Here is a 16043-nt window from a genome sequence, read left to right as displayed (position 1 = left end):
AAAAAAAAAAAAAAAAAAAAAAAAAAAAGAAGGAAACTCTTATCCTCTTACTGGTCAGCTAAATGTCTGACTCCTGCGTATTACACCTTCCTGGCCTACACAATTCAAATTTGTATAATACTTCCACAACATCACTAGTAACTTCATATGTTGTGGACCTTTGTTGCCATTCCCGAGTGACTGAAATTGATATTGCATAACTATTGTTTGAGGGGCATTTGGAATATAGGTAGCCAGTTAGAAAATGCTTTTTACATTTGAGACACACAGGCACACATATGTCTGTGTGTGTGTATGTATACATGTATTTTATAAAAGGTTTTTAAAAAATCACTTCAGATATTTTCATGATTTCTACAGGAAAATTAGTTTATCTTTAATTATTAAAAGGTACATACATACATGTCTTTTTCATGCTCATTCATTCAGTTTGGAAAGGAATTTTTGGAGTTGAGCACTTCTTCCTTCTTAGAAAGATAGTAATATCTAGGGCTTGAATTTATTTAACTGAGAATTCACATTTTGAAATATAATTAAACAGGCCCTAAATCAGCAGAAAAAGGGAACTGGAATAGTGATTGTCCAGAGGATCAGAAAATACGTAAGTAAATAAAGTAAAAAGTCATTTGAACAGGGTAATTGCAATCTATTAGAATCCTGCTCTCCAAATTTGTTTAATATATTTCAAATATTAGTAGTGTGTGTTGCTTAGGGCAATAGGAGACAAATAATTAAAGATGAGTGTTCCATTAAATGGAAGTTTAGAGAAAGTGATGATCCATTGCTGTGTGTGGTTTCAGTTCTCTACCTTGATTTTATTGAGCTAGAAAAAGAGTGGTAAAAGTAAGAAAGTCAGTTTAGTAGAATTACTAAAGCTAGAGCTTCTCTAAGAAGAATACAGTAATTCATCAACAAAGCCGTAAAAGCAGCTATGAAAACTCCAGATTTTTACATAGCAGAATGCAGATAATATCTGCGACAAGTTTTGTTTTGAAAATCAAATTAGAAATATGTTAAAAGTACCTATCTCATAATTATCATATGTTACTGAATCTGGAAAAAGCCCCACAAAATAGTAGCAGATATTGAGGAAAAAATTCACAATATTTTTATTGTGATAAGGCACGGAAAGGCTTGAAGTATACTGTATCGGTGAGTTTTTACGATTGTGCTGTAGTGAAAAACTCAGGATCTCCATAATATGTGATAACAGACTTATTCCTTGCTCACAGTCGTGTCCACTTTGATTGGCTGCAGCACCACCCCACGAGACACGGCCTTGTCACAGTAGAGGGGAAAGATCTGTAGTGGAATTCCACAATTCCACTGTTAAGATAACAGTGTTCACTCGGAAGTGGCATGTATCATTTCCACTCACATTAATTGCCTTGTAGATGTCACAGGGCCAAGCCTTCTGTTACTGAAGCAGGAATTTGGGATATGAATAGTTGCAGTGGATAATTGGGAAGAGTAATACAATCTGTAGAAGCTATACTCAGATGTAGGTATTAGCAATGGTGATTTTGAAGGAAGTAACTGAAGAGTACATTTACTTTATATTTTATAGTGAAGGCCACACACAACAGAATTATTGTAGATACATAAAGATTCATTTTAAGAGAGTCTAGGTCAGGTGTGTTGGCCCACGCCTATAATCCTAGCACTTTGGGAGGCAGAGGAGGGAAGATCACAAGGTCAGGAATTCTAGACCAGCCTGGCCAATATGGTGAAACCCCATCGCTACTAAGAATACAAAAATTAGCCAGGCGTGGTGGCACGTGCCTGTAGTCCCAGCTTCTGGGGAGACTGAGACAGAAGAATAGCTTGAACCTGGGAGGCAGACGTTGCAGTAAGCTGAGATTGTGCCACTGCACTCCAGCCTGGGCAACAGAGGGAGATTCCATCTCAAAAAAAAAAAGAGAGAGTCAAAACATTAGGAAACACACACTGAAGTATTTAGCAATAAAGAGAAATGTTATTTGCAACTTATTCTCAAATGGTTCAGAAAAAAATAAATGTGTATGTATATTTGTGTGTATATATGTGTAACTGTGTATATATGCACATGTATACATGTGTATTATAAATATGTATATGTATTTGTACATGTATAAGTATTTGTGCATATACATATTTGTGTGTGAATATACAGAGGAAGGAAGCAGGGAGGGTGTGTGTGCATGATTGCACATGGGCATGTGTGAAGGCACAAATTATTAATCATCTGTTAACCTCAACAAAGAGTATATAGAGGATTTCTTTGTACTTTCCTTGCAACCTTTTATGAGTTTAACATTAAATTGTAATAAATCCTTACCTTCCCCCAAAAAGCCCATTCCAGAGAAAAAACACCACCTCTGTTCTTTATCTCCCTGGCCCCTCTCACCTATGTAGACGTTTTCAGAGAACACAAGATGTATGGAGAACAGCCACTGATTTAGGAAAGGATAGATTCAAGGTGTGAAAACATTTAGCCAGCTGTGTTGAATTTCGGTCCCATCACTTTTTCAGTGACCTTTGCCAAAGTACTTAACCTTTCTGCACCTCAGTTTCTTCTCTTGAGGATAATAGTACCTGCCTTCTATTAATAAGAGTTTGCTGTGCAGGGTTAATATACATTAAAGCACCCCCAACAGTGCCTGAGATGTAGCTCGTCGTATTCCTTTCACAATAGCTGTTATTATCGTAGTTGTTTGTTATTACAATTACTGGGGGCCAGTCTCCCTGGCAGTGCCGTGTTTCTTACAGGTTGCCATCTCTACTGTAAATAAGTACCATTTGTTCCTAGAATATTCGTAGTACCTTTTGTCTAAGGTTTTTTAAATGTGATTTTCATTTCTTCATAGTTTGACTTGGTTTGATCAGATGTGTTTTATTTTCCTAATATCCAGTTTATGTGAGAAAATTGGGCTTATGTTTGGAGAAAGGTTAATAAATTGCAACAGTAAGCACTTTGAAGACTCCTGCCCTCCAAACTGGGGTGATGAGTGGAGATAGCAAATGGATATTTAGAGCAAGGAATGGGGCTTAGGGGGTGAGGTGTGAGGGGGCTAGTATAATACTAGGTGTCATATACAAATACTGTCTTGTTTAAATTTTTCCCTAAGTCCCAACATGGTACATAAAATAGTGACACAGCTTTTTCTAGTTTCAGATTAATACTTCGTTTCCTATGCTTCAGAATTTTGGTTATAAAGAAAAGATCAAGGTTGTACATTATTTACTCAGAAGCAATAATAATTTTGCCGTTTGTTAAACATGCCTTTTACTTTTACTTAATTCTCCTTCATCTGAAGCCTTACACAATTTTCATTTTCTTTGGATGCCTTGTGTTAGGAAGGCCATTGACACCCTTTTGTGATGTCCCTGGTCCAAGTCTCTAATATGTCTTTCTTTTGTAGTGCGATTGTGCCCTGATCGGATCAGTCTCATCAAGGAGTGTATTTCCCAGTCCCCGACATGCTATAAACAATCTACCAAGCTTCTGGGCCTTGCTGAGCTGCTGAGGGTTGCAGGTAAGTCTTTTGAGTACTAAACTGCAGAATAAGCTTTCTGTATTATTCTTGACATCATTGCAGGAGAATAGCAGAATATATACTTAAGGTATCAGAAGAACATCTTTTTTATTAGATGGGGTCTCGCTCTGTTGCTGAGGCTGGAGTGCAGTGTAATCCTCCTGCCTCAGCCTCTCAACTAGCTAAGAAGAGCATCTTGGGGAAGGATTAGTATTTTCTAGAAAAATTGGCATGTTATATAAATGTGCCAATATTGAGCTTCTGGAACCATCTGTTATTTAAATGAAGACAGGCTTATTCAGGGTGCCTCAAAGTGGTTGTGTGATCAGGAGCAGAAGTCATTTATAATCAGAAAACTTACATATAAAACAAACCAACCTTACCAGTTCACCTTCAGTGTCTAAATTTGGTTTTGTGTTTGAACCTGAACAATTTGTTAGAAAACTTTATGCATTTACTATTTGGTGGCGTTTTCATGTATTGTATCTCATTTAATCATCTCATAAATGATGTTGATTTTGGTATTCTCATTTTGTAAGGGAAGTTGGAGATCAGAGAAGTTAAATATTTTGCCCAGCAAGGTTAAATAGTAGGCTTTGGCTTTTAAGGAAAGTCTTTTTGACTCTACATTTCATATTTCCTTAACTACATTGTTCTGCTCACCAGTCTTTTTAATACCTTTTTTTTTTTTTTTTTTTTTTTTTTTTTTTTTTTGTAATTTTGTCTTATGCTGATCTCTGCAAGAACAGTTGTTGGTCATTTGGTTGTATAAGCAGTGGTTTCAAATTGGATTCCTCTAAGCCACATATATATTTAACATATTTAATGGACTAAATATTTTATAATTGTAATATGTAGGACTCTTAAGGTCTCTAGTTTTAGTAATCGTGTGTGTCACTTATCCTTTTCTAGTCTGTGTGAAGGTATAGCATCAGCATCTTTATCTTTGGACTTGCACATGGCAATGTGATGGTCGTGTGATTAGGGCCAGTTATCCATTGTGAGACATCTGGAACGAATGGGGAGAACAGTGCGTGTGGAGTCAGAACACCAGTTCAGGTTCTAACTCTATGCCACACATTTGCTAAATTAGTTTAATTCCATTTTCTGCATCTGGAAAATAGGAATGATACCCCCTTTCTTCACCCATGAAGTTATGAGAGACCCAAATGAGTTAATGCATGTGAAAGTGCTCTGTAAACTCTGATCATCAGGCAAGAATTCCATAAGGATCCAGGCCACAGAAGCTAACAAAGCAGCTCAGAGGTGTCATCTGCATTTTTATGCTCCTACTAGGATTTGTTTCCTCTTGATGTGTTAACATAGTAACAGGAATACCTGTGGTCTTGGTAATCTATATGAATTTTTAATGGGAAGAGAGAAAGTAATTTTTTTCTGCTAGGTACTGCGGATACAAAGTTCTGTTACACATAGCTGCTGCCCTCTGAGAATTTAGACTCTTAGAGAGCCAGGGAAACAAGTAATTATGCTGCCAACACAGGATGTGATCCTAGTGCATGGCTTATGTAAACAAATATTAGAAGACTTGAAGAAAGGCCATGCTAATTTTTGCCTGGGGAATTAAGAAAGTTATCATAAAGCAGGTGGCCTTTACCTTATAGAGAGTTTTGGTTATCTGTTACTGCTTTACGAACCACCCAAAACCTGGTGGCTTAAAAAACAACCATTTATTTTTCTCTCTCCAGAAAAAGAGAAAAGAGATTTTCTCAATCCCCTCTGGAGATTGGGCTCAGCTAAGCAGGTCATGGTCTTTTACGAAATTGCATCAGATCGTGGGTAGGGATGGACTCATGTCAAAGGCTGCATTACTCATATGTCTGGGTACTTGGGCTGGGAAGACTTAAATAGCTGGGGGCTGCTACAGGACTTTACAGGCAGCTCTTCTCTCTATGATTTCTCCTTGTACTTTTTCCATTTGATGGTCTCAGAGTACCCAGACTTCCTTCTTGTTGGCAGAAGGCTTCTGGAGTCAGTGCTCCAGGAGTATCCAGCAAAATCTTCAAGGCATTTTCTTTTTTTTCTTGAGATGCAGTTTCGCTGTTGTTGCCCAGGCTGGAGTGCAATGGCGCTATCTCGGCTCACTGCAACCTGTGCCTCCCGGGTTCAAGCGAGTCTCCTGCCTCAGCCTCTCGAGTAGCTGGGATTACAGGCATGCACCACCACACCCAGCTAATTTTGTATTTTTAGTAGAAACGGGGTTTCCCCATGCTGGTCAGGCTGGTCTCAAACTCCTAACTTCAGGTGATCCACCTGCCTCGGCCTCCCAAAGTGCTGGAATTACAGATGTGACCACCACCTGCATTTTCAAATCTAGCCTTGGTATTTGGCCTGCTTCATTTCCAGTGTATTTTATTCTTGGACGCAGTTACACAGACCTTACCAACTTCACGAGGAATATTTACAGACCCCGCCCAAAGGCACTAATGGGGCTGAAGGTTCTGCTTCTAAGAAGGCTCATTCACATGGCTCTTGGCAGGGGGCCTCAGTCCTTTATGGCTGTTGGTAAGAGGCCTCAGTTTCCTGCTACATATAACTTTCCTTTGGGCTGCTCGAGTGTGTTCTGTCAACATGGCAGCTGGTTTCTCCTAGAGCGATTTGATTCACAAGAAAGCAGAGAGGAAGATGTAATGCCTTTTGTGATGTGGTCTTGGAAGTCACACACCATCACTTCCACTTTATTTGTAGGACTAAATCACTCAGATGAGCCCTTTGCTTACATTTTTCATTTAATCCACCTGCTCAGATTGGAATTTTCTTGAATTAAAAGCAGTTAAATAACTTTGAAAGATAACTGTTTGGCATATCTTTATAAAAAATTTCCATTAACAACAATAATAATACTCATTTTATGCTTTAATACTTATCTCAGTTCCTTCTCTGTCCTTTATAGGCAGAAATAGGAAACTCATTTTGAAAGTAAGGAGATAGGAATAGAGAAAAGTTAAATAATTATTGAGGATTTCATAGTTAAGAGGTTTTAAGTTAAACCCTTTACTAGTATTCTATGTTTCCACCTTTTTTGAGTGGACTTTATTGTCCTTCATTTCATTCACAAGACCTTTGCATCTGGCTGTTTTCATAGACATTCAGCAGATTTTACCACATCTCAAAACAAAAATTAATTGATCTGATAACATAAGAGAAAGGAATGCATCCAAATGAGGTTATGAAAGAGACTGAGTAGTTTAGATACCTGGTCTGTTAGTCAGGACTCAACCAGAGGAGCAGAAACTGTAGGAGAGATACATGTTAGAGACTTCATTACCAGGACTGGGCTTGTACTACTATGGGGATTGGCTAAGTAAGTCTGAAATCCATAGGTAGTCAGTCAGGAAGAGATCAGGAGCAGGAGGAAACTCTGTGGACATGGCCTGAAGCTGTCATTCACAGGTGGGAATCTCTCCCTAACCACTAGTTCTTTCTTTATTTTATTACTTTATTTTTTAGGTTTTTGTTTACAGAGACAAGGTCTCACTATTTTGTCCAGGCTGGTTTTGAACTCCTGGGCTCAAGCAGTTCACCACCAAGCAATGAGTCTCCATACCTGGCCCTAGAATCTTTTTAGAATAGACTGGGCCAATACTTGCCTTGGATTTTATTTAAACTTATGAAGCACATAAAGAAGATGGATAGGGACACATTTTTAAAGTTTTATTCAACCCCTTCTGTAACATGTTTGCTTTTTCCTCCAAACCATATTATAGCTTAGAAAATCAAGGGTCCTATACATATTTTCTATTTTTTCCTGGAAATATATATATATATATATATATATTACTATTTTTTTTTTTTTTTGAGACAGCGTTTCACTCCTGTTTCTCAGGCTAGAGTACAATGGCATGATCTCAGCTCATCGCAGCCTCCGCCTCCTGGGTTCAAGTGATTCTCCTGCCTCAGCCTCCCAAGTAGCTGGGATTACAGGCATGTGCCACCAAATCCGGCTAATTTTTTGTATTTTTAGTAGAGATGGGGTTTCTCCATGTTGATCAGGCTGGTTTTGAACTCCTGACCTCAGGTGATCCGCCTGCCTTGGCCTCCCAAAGTGCTGGGATTACAGGCATGAGCCACTGTGCCCGGACATTTCCTGGAAATAATAAAAATAATTTTCAGGCTCTTTAAAATATGAAATATTTTAGATTTTTGTCCTTTTTAGGCTACATATCCAAATTACATTGTATTTGTTTTGTAGCTGAATTATTTGTCTTATAATTGAAAATGACATTCCGAATTTAATCTATGCCATTTTTGTGTTTTTCTTTTTTTGAGCCAGAGTCTCACTCTGTCACCCAGGCTGGAATGCGGTGGCACGATCTTGGCTCACTGCCACCTCTACCTCTTGGGTTCAAATAATTCTCATACTTCAGCCTCCCAAGTAGCTGGAATTACAGGCATCCGCCACCATCCTAGCTAATTTTTGTACTTTTATTTTTTAAATTTTATTTATTTATTTATATTATATTTCAAGTTCTAAGGTACATGTGCACAACATGCAGGTTTGTTACATATGTATACATGTGCCATGTTGGTGTGCTGCACCCATTAACTTGTCATTTACATTAGCTGTATCTCCTAATGCTATCCCTCCCCGTTCCCCCCACCCCACAACAGGCCCCGGTGTGTGATGTTCCCCTTCCTGTGTCCAAGTGTTCTCATTGTTCAGTTCTCACCTATGAGTGAGAACATGTGGTGTTTGGTTTTCTGTCCTTGTGATAGTTTGCTGAGAATGATGGTTTCTAGCTTCATCCATGTCCCTACAAAGGACATAAACTCATCCTTTTTTATGGCTGCATAGTATTCCATGGTGTATATGTGCCACATTTTCTTAATCCAGTCAATCATTGTAGGACATTTGGGTTGGTTCCAAATCTTTGCTATTGTGAATAGTGCTACAGTAAACATATGTGTGTATGTGTCTTTATAGCAGCATAATTTATAATCCTTTGGATATATACCCAGTAATGAGATGGCTGGGTCAGCTGGTATTTCTAGTTTTAGATCCTTGAGGAATTTCCACACTGTCTTCCACAAAGGTTGAACTAATTTACACTCCCACCAACAGTGTAAAAGTGTTCCTATTTCTCCACATCCTCTCCAGCACCTGTTGTTTCCTGACTTTTTAATGATTGCCATTCTAACTGGTGTGAGACGGTATCTCTTTGTAGTTTTGATTTGCATTTCTCTGATGGCCAGTGATGATGAGCATTTTTTCGTGTGTCCATTGGCTGCATAAATGTCTTCTTTTGAGAACTGTCTGTTCATATCCTTTGCCCACTTTTTGATGGGGTTATTTGATTTTTTCTTGTAAATTCGTTTAAGTTCTTTGTAGATTCTGGATATTAGCCCTTTGTCAGATGAGTAGATTGCAAAATTTTTCTCCCATTCTGTAGGTTGCCTGTTCACGCCGATGGTAGTTTCTTTTGCCACACAGAGGCGCTTTAGTTTAATTAGATCCCATTTGTCAATTTTGGTTTTCGTTGCCATTGCTTTTGGCATTTTAGTCATTAAGTCCTTGCCCATGCCTATGTCCTGAATGGTATTACGTAGGTTTTCTTCTAGGGTTTTTATGGTTTTAGGCCTAACATTTAAGTGTCTAATACATCTTGAATTAATCTTTGTATAAGGTGTAAGGAAGGGATCCATTTTCAGCTTTCTGCATATGGCTAGCCAGTTTTCCCATCACCATTTATTAAATAGGGAATCCTTTCCTCATTTCTTGTTTTTGTCAAGTTTGTCAAAGATCAGATGGTTGTAGATGTGTGGTATTCTTTCTGAGGGCTGTGTTCTGTTCCATTGGTCTATATCTCTGTTTTGGTACCAGTACCATGCTGTTTTGGTTACTGTAGCCTTTTAGTATAGTTTAAAGTCAGGTAGCGTGACGCCTCCAGCTTTATTCTTTTGGCTTAGGATTGTCTTGGCAATGCAGGCTCTTTTTTGGTTCCATATGAACTTTAAAGTAGTTTTTTCCAATTCTGTGAAGAAAGTCACTGGCAGCTTGATGAGGATGGCATTGAATCTATAAATTACCTTGGGCAATATGGCCATTTTCACTATATTGATTCTTGCTATCCATGAGCATGGAACGTTCTTCCATATGTTTGTGTCCTCTTTTATTTCATTGAGCAAATTGGATAAAGAGTCAAGACCGATCAGTGTGCTGTATTCAGGAGACCCATCTCACGTGCAGAGACACACATAGGCTCAAAATAAAGGAATGGAGGAAGATCTACCAAGCAAATGGAAAACAGAAAAAGGCAGGGGTTGCAATCCTAGTCTCTGATAAAACAGACTTTAAACCCACAAAGATCAAAAGAGACAAAGAAGGCCATTACACACTGGTAAAGGGATCAATTCAACAAGAAGAGCTAACTATCCTAAATGTATATGCACCCAATACAGGAGCACCCAGAGTCATAAAGCAAGTCCTTAGAAAGCTACAAAGAGACTTAGATTCCCACACAATAATAATGGGAGACTTTAACACCCCTTTGTCAACATTATTAGACAGATCAATGAGACAGAAAGTTAACAAGGATATCCAGGAATTGAACTCAGCTCTGCACCAAGCGGACCTAATAGACATCTACAGAACTTTCCATGCCAAGTCAACAGAATATACATTCTTCTCAGCACCACATTGCACTTATTCCAAAATGGACCATGTAGTTGGAAGTAAAGCACTCCTCAGCAAAAGTATAAGAACAGAACATTATAATAAACTGTCACTCCCACCACAGTGCAATGAAACTAGAACTCAGGATTAAGAACCTAGCTCAAAACTGTCCAACTACATGGAAACTGAACAGCCTGCTTCTGAATGACTACTGGGTACATAATGAAATGAAGGCAGAAATAAAGGTGTTCTTTGAAACCGATGAGAACAAATACACAGCATACCAGAATCTCTGGGACACATTTAAAGCAGTGTGTAGAGGGAAATTTATAGCACTAAATGCCCACGAGAAAGCAGGAAAGATCTAAAACTGACACCCTAACATCACAATTAAAAGAACTAGAGAAGCAAGAGCAAACACATTCAAAAGTTAGCAGAAGGCAAGAAATAACTAAGATCAGAGCAGAACTAAAGGAGATAGAGACACAAAAAACCCTTCAAAAAATCCGTGAATCCAGGAGCTGGTTTTTTGAAAAGATCAACAAAATTGATAGACCACTAGCAAGACTAATAAAGAAGAAAAGAGAGAAGAATCAAATAGACGCAATAAAAAGTGATAACGGGAATATCACCACTGATTCCACAGAAATACAAACTACCATCAGAGAATACTATAAACACCTCTATGCAAATAAACTAGAAATCTAGAAGAAATGGAGAAATTCCTGGACACATACACCCTCCCAAGACTAAATCTGGAAGAAGGTGGCAATAGCAGGCTCTGAAATTGAGGCAATAATTAACAGCCTACCAACCAAAAAAGTCCAGGACCAGATGGATTCACAGCCGAATTCTACCAGAGGTACAAAGAGAAGCTGGTACTATTCCTTCTGAAACTATTCCAATCAATAGAAAAAGAGGGAATCCTCCCTAACTCATTTTTTGAGGCCAGCATCATCCTGATACCAAAGCCTGGCAGAGACACAACATAAAAAGAGAATTTTAGACCAATATGCCTGATGAACACCGATGCAAAAATCCTCAATAAAATACTGGCAAACCGAGTCCAGCAGCACATCAAAAAGCTTATCCACCATGTTCAAGTGGGCCTCATCCCTGGGATGCAAGCCTGGTTCAACATACGCAAATCAATAAATGTAATCCGTCATAAACAGAACCAAAGACAAACATGACATAATTATCTTAATAGATGCAGAAAAGGCCTTTGACAAAATTTAACAGCCCTTCATGCTTAAAAACTCTCAATAAATTAGGTATTGTTGGGACGTATCTCAAAATAATAAGAGCTATTATGATCAACCCACAGCTGATATCATACTGAATGGGCAAAACCTGGAAGCATTCCCTTTAAAAACTGGCACAAGACAGGGATGCCCTCTCTCACTATTCCTATTCAACATAGTTTTGGAAGTTCTGACCAGGGCAATCAGGCAGGAGAAAGAAATAAAGGGTATTAAATTAGGAAAAGAGGAAGTCAAATTGTCCCTGTTTGCAGATGACATGATTGTAATCTAATTTTTGTATTTTTAGTAGAGACGGGATTTCAGCATGTTGGCCAGGCTGGTCTTGAATTCCTGACCTCAAGTGATCCACCCACCTCGGCCTCCCAAAATGCTAGTATTATAGGTGTGAGCCACGGTGCCTGGCCTCTGTGCCTGTTTTATTGAGAATTTACAGTCATACTGCACAGCAGTGGTACATGACATTTTGGTCAACAATGATCTCATATGCAGTGGTGGTTCCATAAAATTAAAATAGAGCTGAAAATTCCTATCGCCTAGTGACATAAGACGCTATAACACATTAGTCACCTTCTTGTGGTAATGGAGATGTAAACTTCCTATACAGCCAGTTGTGGAAGTTTGTCACATATAATTATGTTGGTACATAATTCTTGGTAAAGAGACTAAATGACTATGTTACTGGCTTATATATTTACTATACTATGTTATTTTCAAAGGTGTGCCTCCTGTTCATAAAAGAAAAAAGTTAACTGTAAAATAGCCTCAGGCAGGTCCTTCAGGAGGGATTTCGGAAGGCAGTGATATCATAGGAGATGATAGCTCCATGTGTTATGGCCCCGAAGTCCTTCCAAATGGAACAATATGTGGAGGTGGAAGAAAGTGATATTGATGTCCTGACCCTGTTTTTGGGCTAGACTAATGTGTGTGTTTGTGTCTTAGCATTTAACAAGAAAAGTTTTAAAAAGTTAAAAAAAAAAAAAAAAGGCTCAACATTTCAGCTCAGGCCTCTAATCCCAACACTTTGGAAGGTTGAGGCAAGTGAATCACTTGAGGCCAGGACTTCCACACCATCCTGTGAAACAGTGAAATCCTGTCTCTACAAAAAATAAAAAATTTCCTGGGTGTGATGATGCATGCTTGTAGGCCTAACTACTTAGGATGCTGAGACAGCAGGCTGCCTTGAACTAAGGAGTTCATGAGGTTACAGTGAGTTATGTAACTGTTGATCATGCCGTTACACTCCAGCCTAGGTGACACAGTGAGATTCTGTTTTTTGTTTTGTTCAGTTTTTTTAAGTTATGGTAACCTATAGTTAACTTATTACTGAAGAAAGAATTTTTTTTTTTTTTTTTTTTTTTACTAAATTTCATGTAGCCTCAGTGTAGAGTGTTTATAAAGTCTGCAGTAGCGTGCAGTCATATCCCTGGCTTTCACATTCACTTACCACCCAACAAACTGACTCACCCAGAGCAACTTCCAGTCCTGTAAACTCCATCCATGGTAAATGTCCTATACAGGGTTACCATTTTTTATCTTTTGTACAATATTTGTACTGTACCTTTTCTGTGGTTAGATACACATAATTCTTACCATTGCATTCCAGTTGCCCATAGTATTCAGTACAGAAACATACTGTACAGGTTTGTAGTCTAGGAGCTCTACCATATAGCCTAGGTGTGTAGTAGGCTGTACCATCTAGGTTTATGTGAGTGCACTCTGTGATGTTTGCTCAAGATGGAATTGCCTAATGATACATGTCATAGAATGTATACCTCTTGCTAAGCAACTCCTGACTGTATTTTTTTGAGCCTCTCTGTTATGTACATTACTTGATGCTGGGTATTGAGCATCCAACTATGAACCAACCCCTGTCCACCAAAAGCTTACGTTTTAATAGATAATAAAGATTATTAAAAAGATAATCACAATTTTTTTTTTGTCCTGATGGCCTACCATTGAAATAAATTGTTTTTAAGCAAGCGAAAAGTAAAGGAATATGTTGCAAGGGCAACGAAAACCTATATTTTATGTAAAATATTTTAAAAAATATTTTCTAAAAATACTTTTGGGAAAATAATTTTAGTTCTTTTAAAATGAGCTGAATTTTTCTTGTGTATTTTTTAGACTCTGGAAACTGAGTCTGATAATAAAAGATGAGCACTGTCAGTGAAACTATAAACTTACTTTGTGTTTAAGGGGTTTCCCCCTTTATAGTTGTCATTTAAGATCGTTCAAAGGGGAAAATGCTTTTAAAAGACCTAGCAAAAATGTTTAAAGTCCCTGTTGGGAGGAAACCTTTTTCTTCGTCTACTTTGTTTCAAATGGTTGATCAGGGGGCCTGTGAGTTAATTGACAATAGACAGGAGAAAAACAACATTTTTTTTACACATGCATGCAGAAGTCACTTAGTTATTAATAACTCTTGAATAGCAAGAAGTAAGGTTTATATACCAACTTAATGAAAAGGGGGATGGGGTGGGAGGGGCTAGGGCTTCAGTGGGAAAGTATAGAAGGTTCTGTTGGGCTTTTTAATGCTAAGTGACAGTCTGTATGCCAACTGAGTTCTCAGGAAACTCCTGTGGAGGGGGTTTAACTGCAGTTCTATTTTAGGGAGACTCTGCTTTATTCAGATAAGATAAATTCAGTTAGAATTTCTTTCTGCATCTTCCGTGGCTCAGATATTTTCACTTTGAAATAACCTGTATGCCAGAACTGTGATCCCTTGAGCCCCAAATTATTTTCATTCTGTTAGCCTTTAGAAGGAAAAAACATCAAAAATCATTGTTTAATTTAATGTAGACAGTGTATTGGCTAGCATAGTAAAGTTGTGGTTGCTGCAGATCACAGGCCGTTTGGCTCCTCCTTTATTGTGTAATAAAAATGAACACAAGCCAGGTGTGGTGGTTCACGCCTCTAATCCCAACACTTTGGGAGGCTAAGGCAGGAGGATTGCTTCAGTCCAGGAGTTCGAGACTGACCTGAGTAACATAGCAAGACCCTGTCTGTACAAAAAATAAAAAAGTTAGCCAGGTTTAGTGGTATGTCCCTGTAGGCCCAGTGACTCTGTAGGCTGAGGTGGGAGGATTTCTTGAATCTGGGAGGTCGAGGTTGCAGTGAGCAGTGGTAGTGCCACTGCATTTCAGCCTGGGCAACAGAGAGAAACCGCATCTCTAAATAAATACATGCACACACGCACACGGCCAAGCAGCTTTCCTAGACAAGGCTTTTATTTTAGGACTTGGGCTCAAGCACATGGGAGACAGCAGAGGCACAAGGACTCTCTGTAGACTCCCTGAAAAAAAAGTAGTAGGGATTTTTTGTTGTTGTTTTTGTTTTTAGGCAAAGAGCAGGAATTGATATCTGTGGTAAAGTACACCGACTGGGCTGGGCAGTGCACGTGAGTGGTAGGGTATGCAGGTTGGTGTTAATTTGGTTGCCATAGTTACCTAAGGTAATGGGTCACTTGGTGGTCTGGCTGGTAGCAACAGGCTGCAAATCCATTTCCAGCCTTTGTTCCCCAGGGGAGACACTCCACAACCTTGGTTTGATATTTAGATTTTCTTAAGTTCATTTCCCAGAATTCTTTAAGTAAAAGGCATGGCCAAACATTATGAGAGCACTGAAGAATGGCCGTTCTCTTGGTATGACTAAAGCCCCAGGGTTAGTGGGTATATTGCCAGCAAGGTCATGGTGTGGGTTTTGTGATCAGTTGGACAAGAGAAGAAAAAAAGAAAAAATACATAAAGGGGGAGCCATATCCCATTCCTATTTATCTCACAGTGATTCTGTTTACACAGGGTAAAGTTAATATAAGACTTGCTTTAAGATATTATAAGTTGTATTTTTCATCCCCATTTTTATATACATATATCTGTGTGATTGAGATCCATGGGTGCTGTTAATGAAAAAAGTATCCCTGATGCATGTTTAAATGAGAGGCTGAGGCATGAGGATCACTTGAGCCCAGGAGTTTAAGACCAGCCTGTGCAACATAGGGAGACCTGTCTCTTCAAACAAACAAACAAACAAAAAATTGTAGGAGAGACTCTGCACTATAGGTATAGGGACTACTGCAATGGAATTTTGCAGTAAGAGAGAGAAATTGGGCTTGTTAAAAGTAAACTTATGCACATAAAAATTTTAAAGGGTTTATTTTCAACAGACAGCAATTCATGAATCGGGCAGCACCAAACTCAAAGTGGTTCAGGGCTCTTCTGAGTGGATGTGATGGGAAAATTTTATAAGGTGTTTGTGGACAAAGAAAGTACTTGATTAGTTTATGTGGGTAGTCCCTAGTTAGAGTACAGTTGGTTATTTCTGATTTTAGTGTTTCCATTGAGTTGGGTTTTACTTATGTTGGAACCTAAGTTGGGGCAGATGGAAAGTTACAAAGAAGAATCATTGGGGTAAGGAGGCATTCTGGTTAAACCACCTGACAGGGTACAAATTCTTGCCTGAGGGCTGGCCAGGGTGGCCAGATAACATCTGGGAGTTGGTGGCGGGGACGAGGGATTTGATCAGATATCAGGGATGACCAGATATCCAGAGTGGAGGATTCTGGCTACAACTGACAGCAGAAGTTTTGCTAAAATTGGGCTCTCAAGGATATGTCCAAGGACAGGGCCCCAGTAA

The 16043-nt window shown here is 38.7% G+C and overlaps 1 protein-coding gene across 1 annotated transcript in view; it reads left to right on the top strand.

Annotated features, from left to right (window-relative positions):
- Positions 1–16043, top strand: part of NBAS (NBAS subunit of NRZ tethering complex) — a 394400-nt gene that overhangs the window by 189936 nt on the left and 188421 nt on the right. The window contains exon 31 of the mRNA XM_026454698.1: positions 3402–3515. Within this exon, the coding sequence (XP_026310483.1) occupies positions 3402–3515 (114 nt within the window). The remainder of the gene's footprint in view (positions 1–3401; positions 3516–16043) is intronic.

The sequence above is a fragment of the Piliocolobus tephrosceles genome, chromosome 15 (genome assembly GCF_002776525.5).
Source record: "Piliocolobus tephrosceles isolate RC106 chromosome 15, ASM277652v3, whole genome shotgun sequence".
In the NCBI taxonomy this organism is placed as follows: Eukaryota; Metazoa; Chordata; class Mammalia; order Primates; family Cercopithecidae; genus Piliocolobus; species Piliocolobus tephrosceles.
This window is presented reverse-complemented; position numbering and strand designations above follow the sequence as displayed.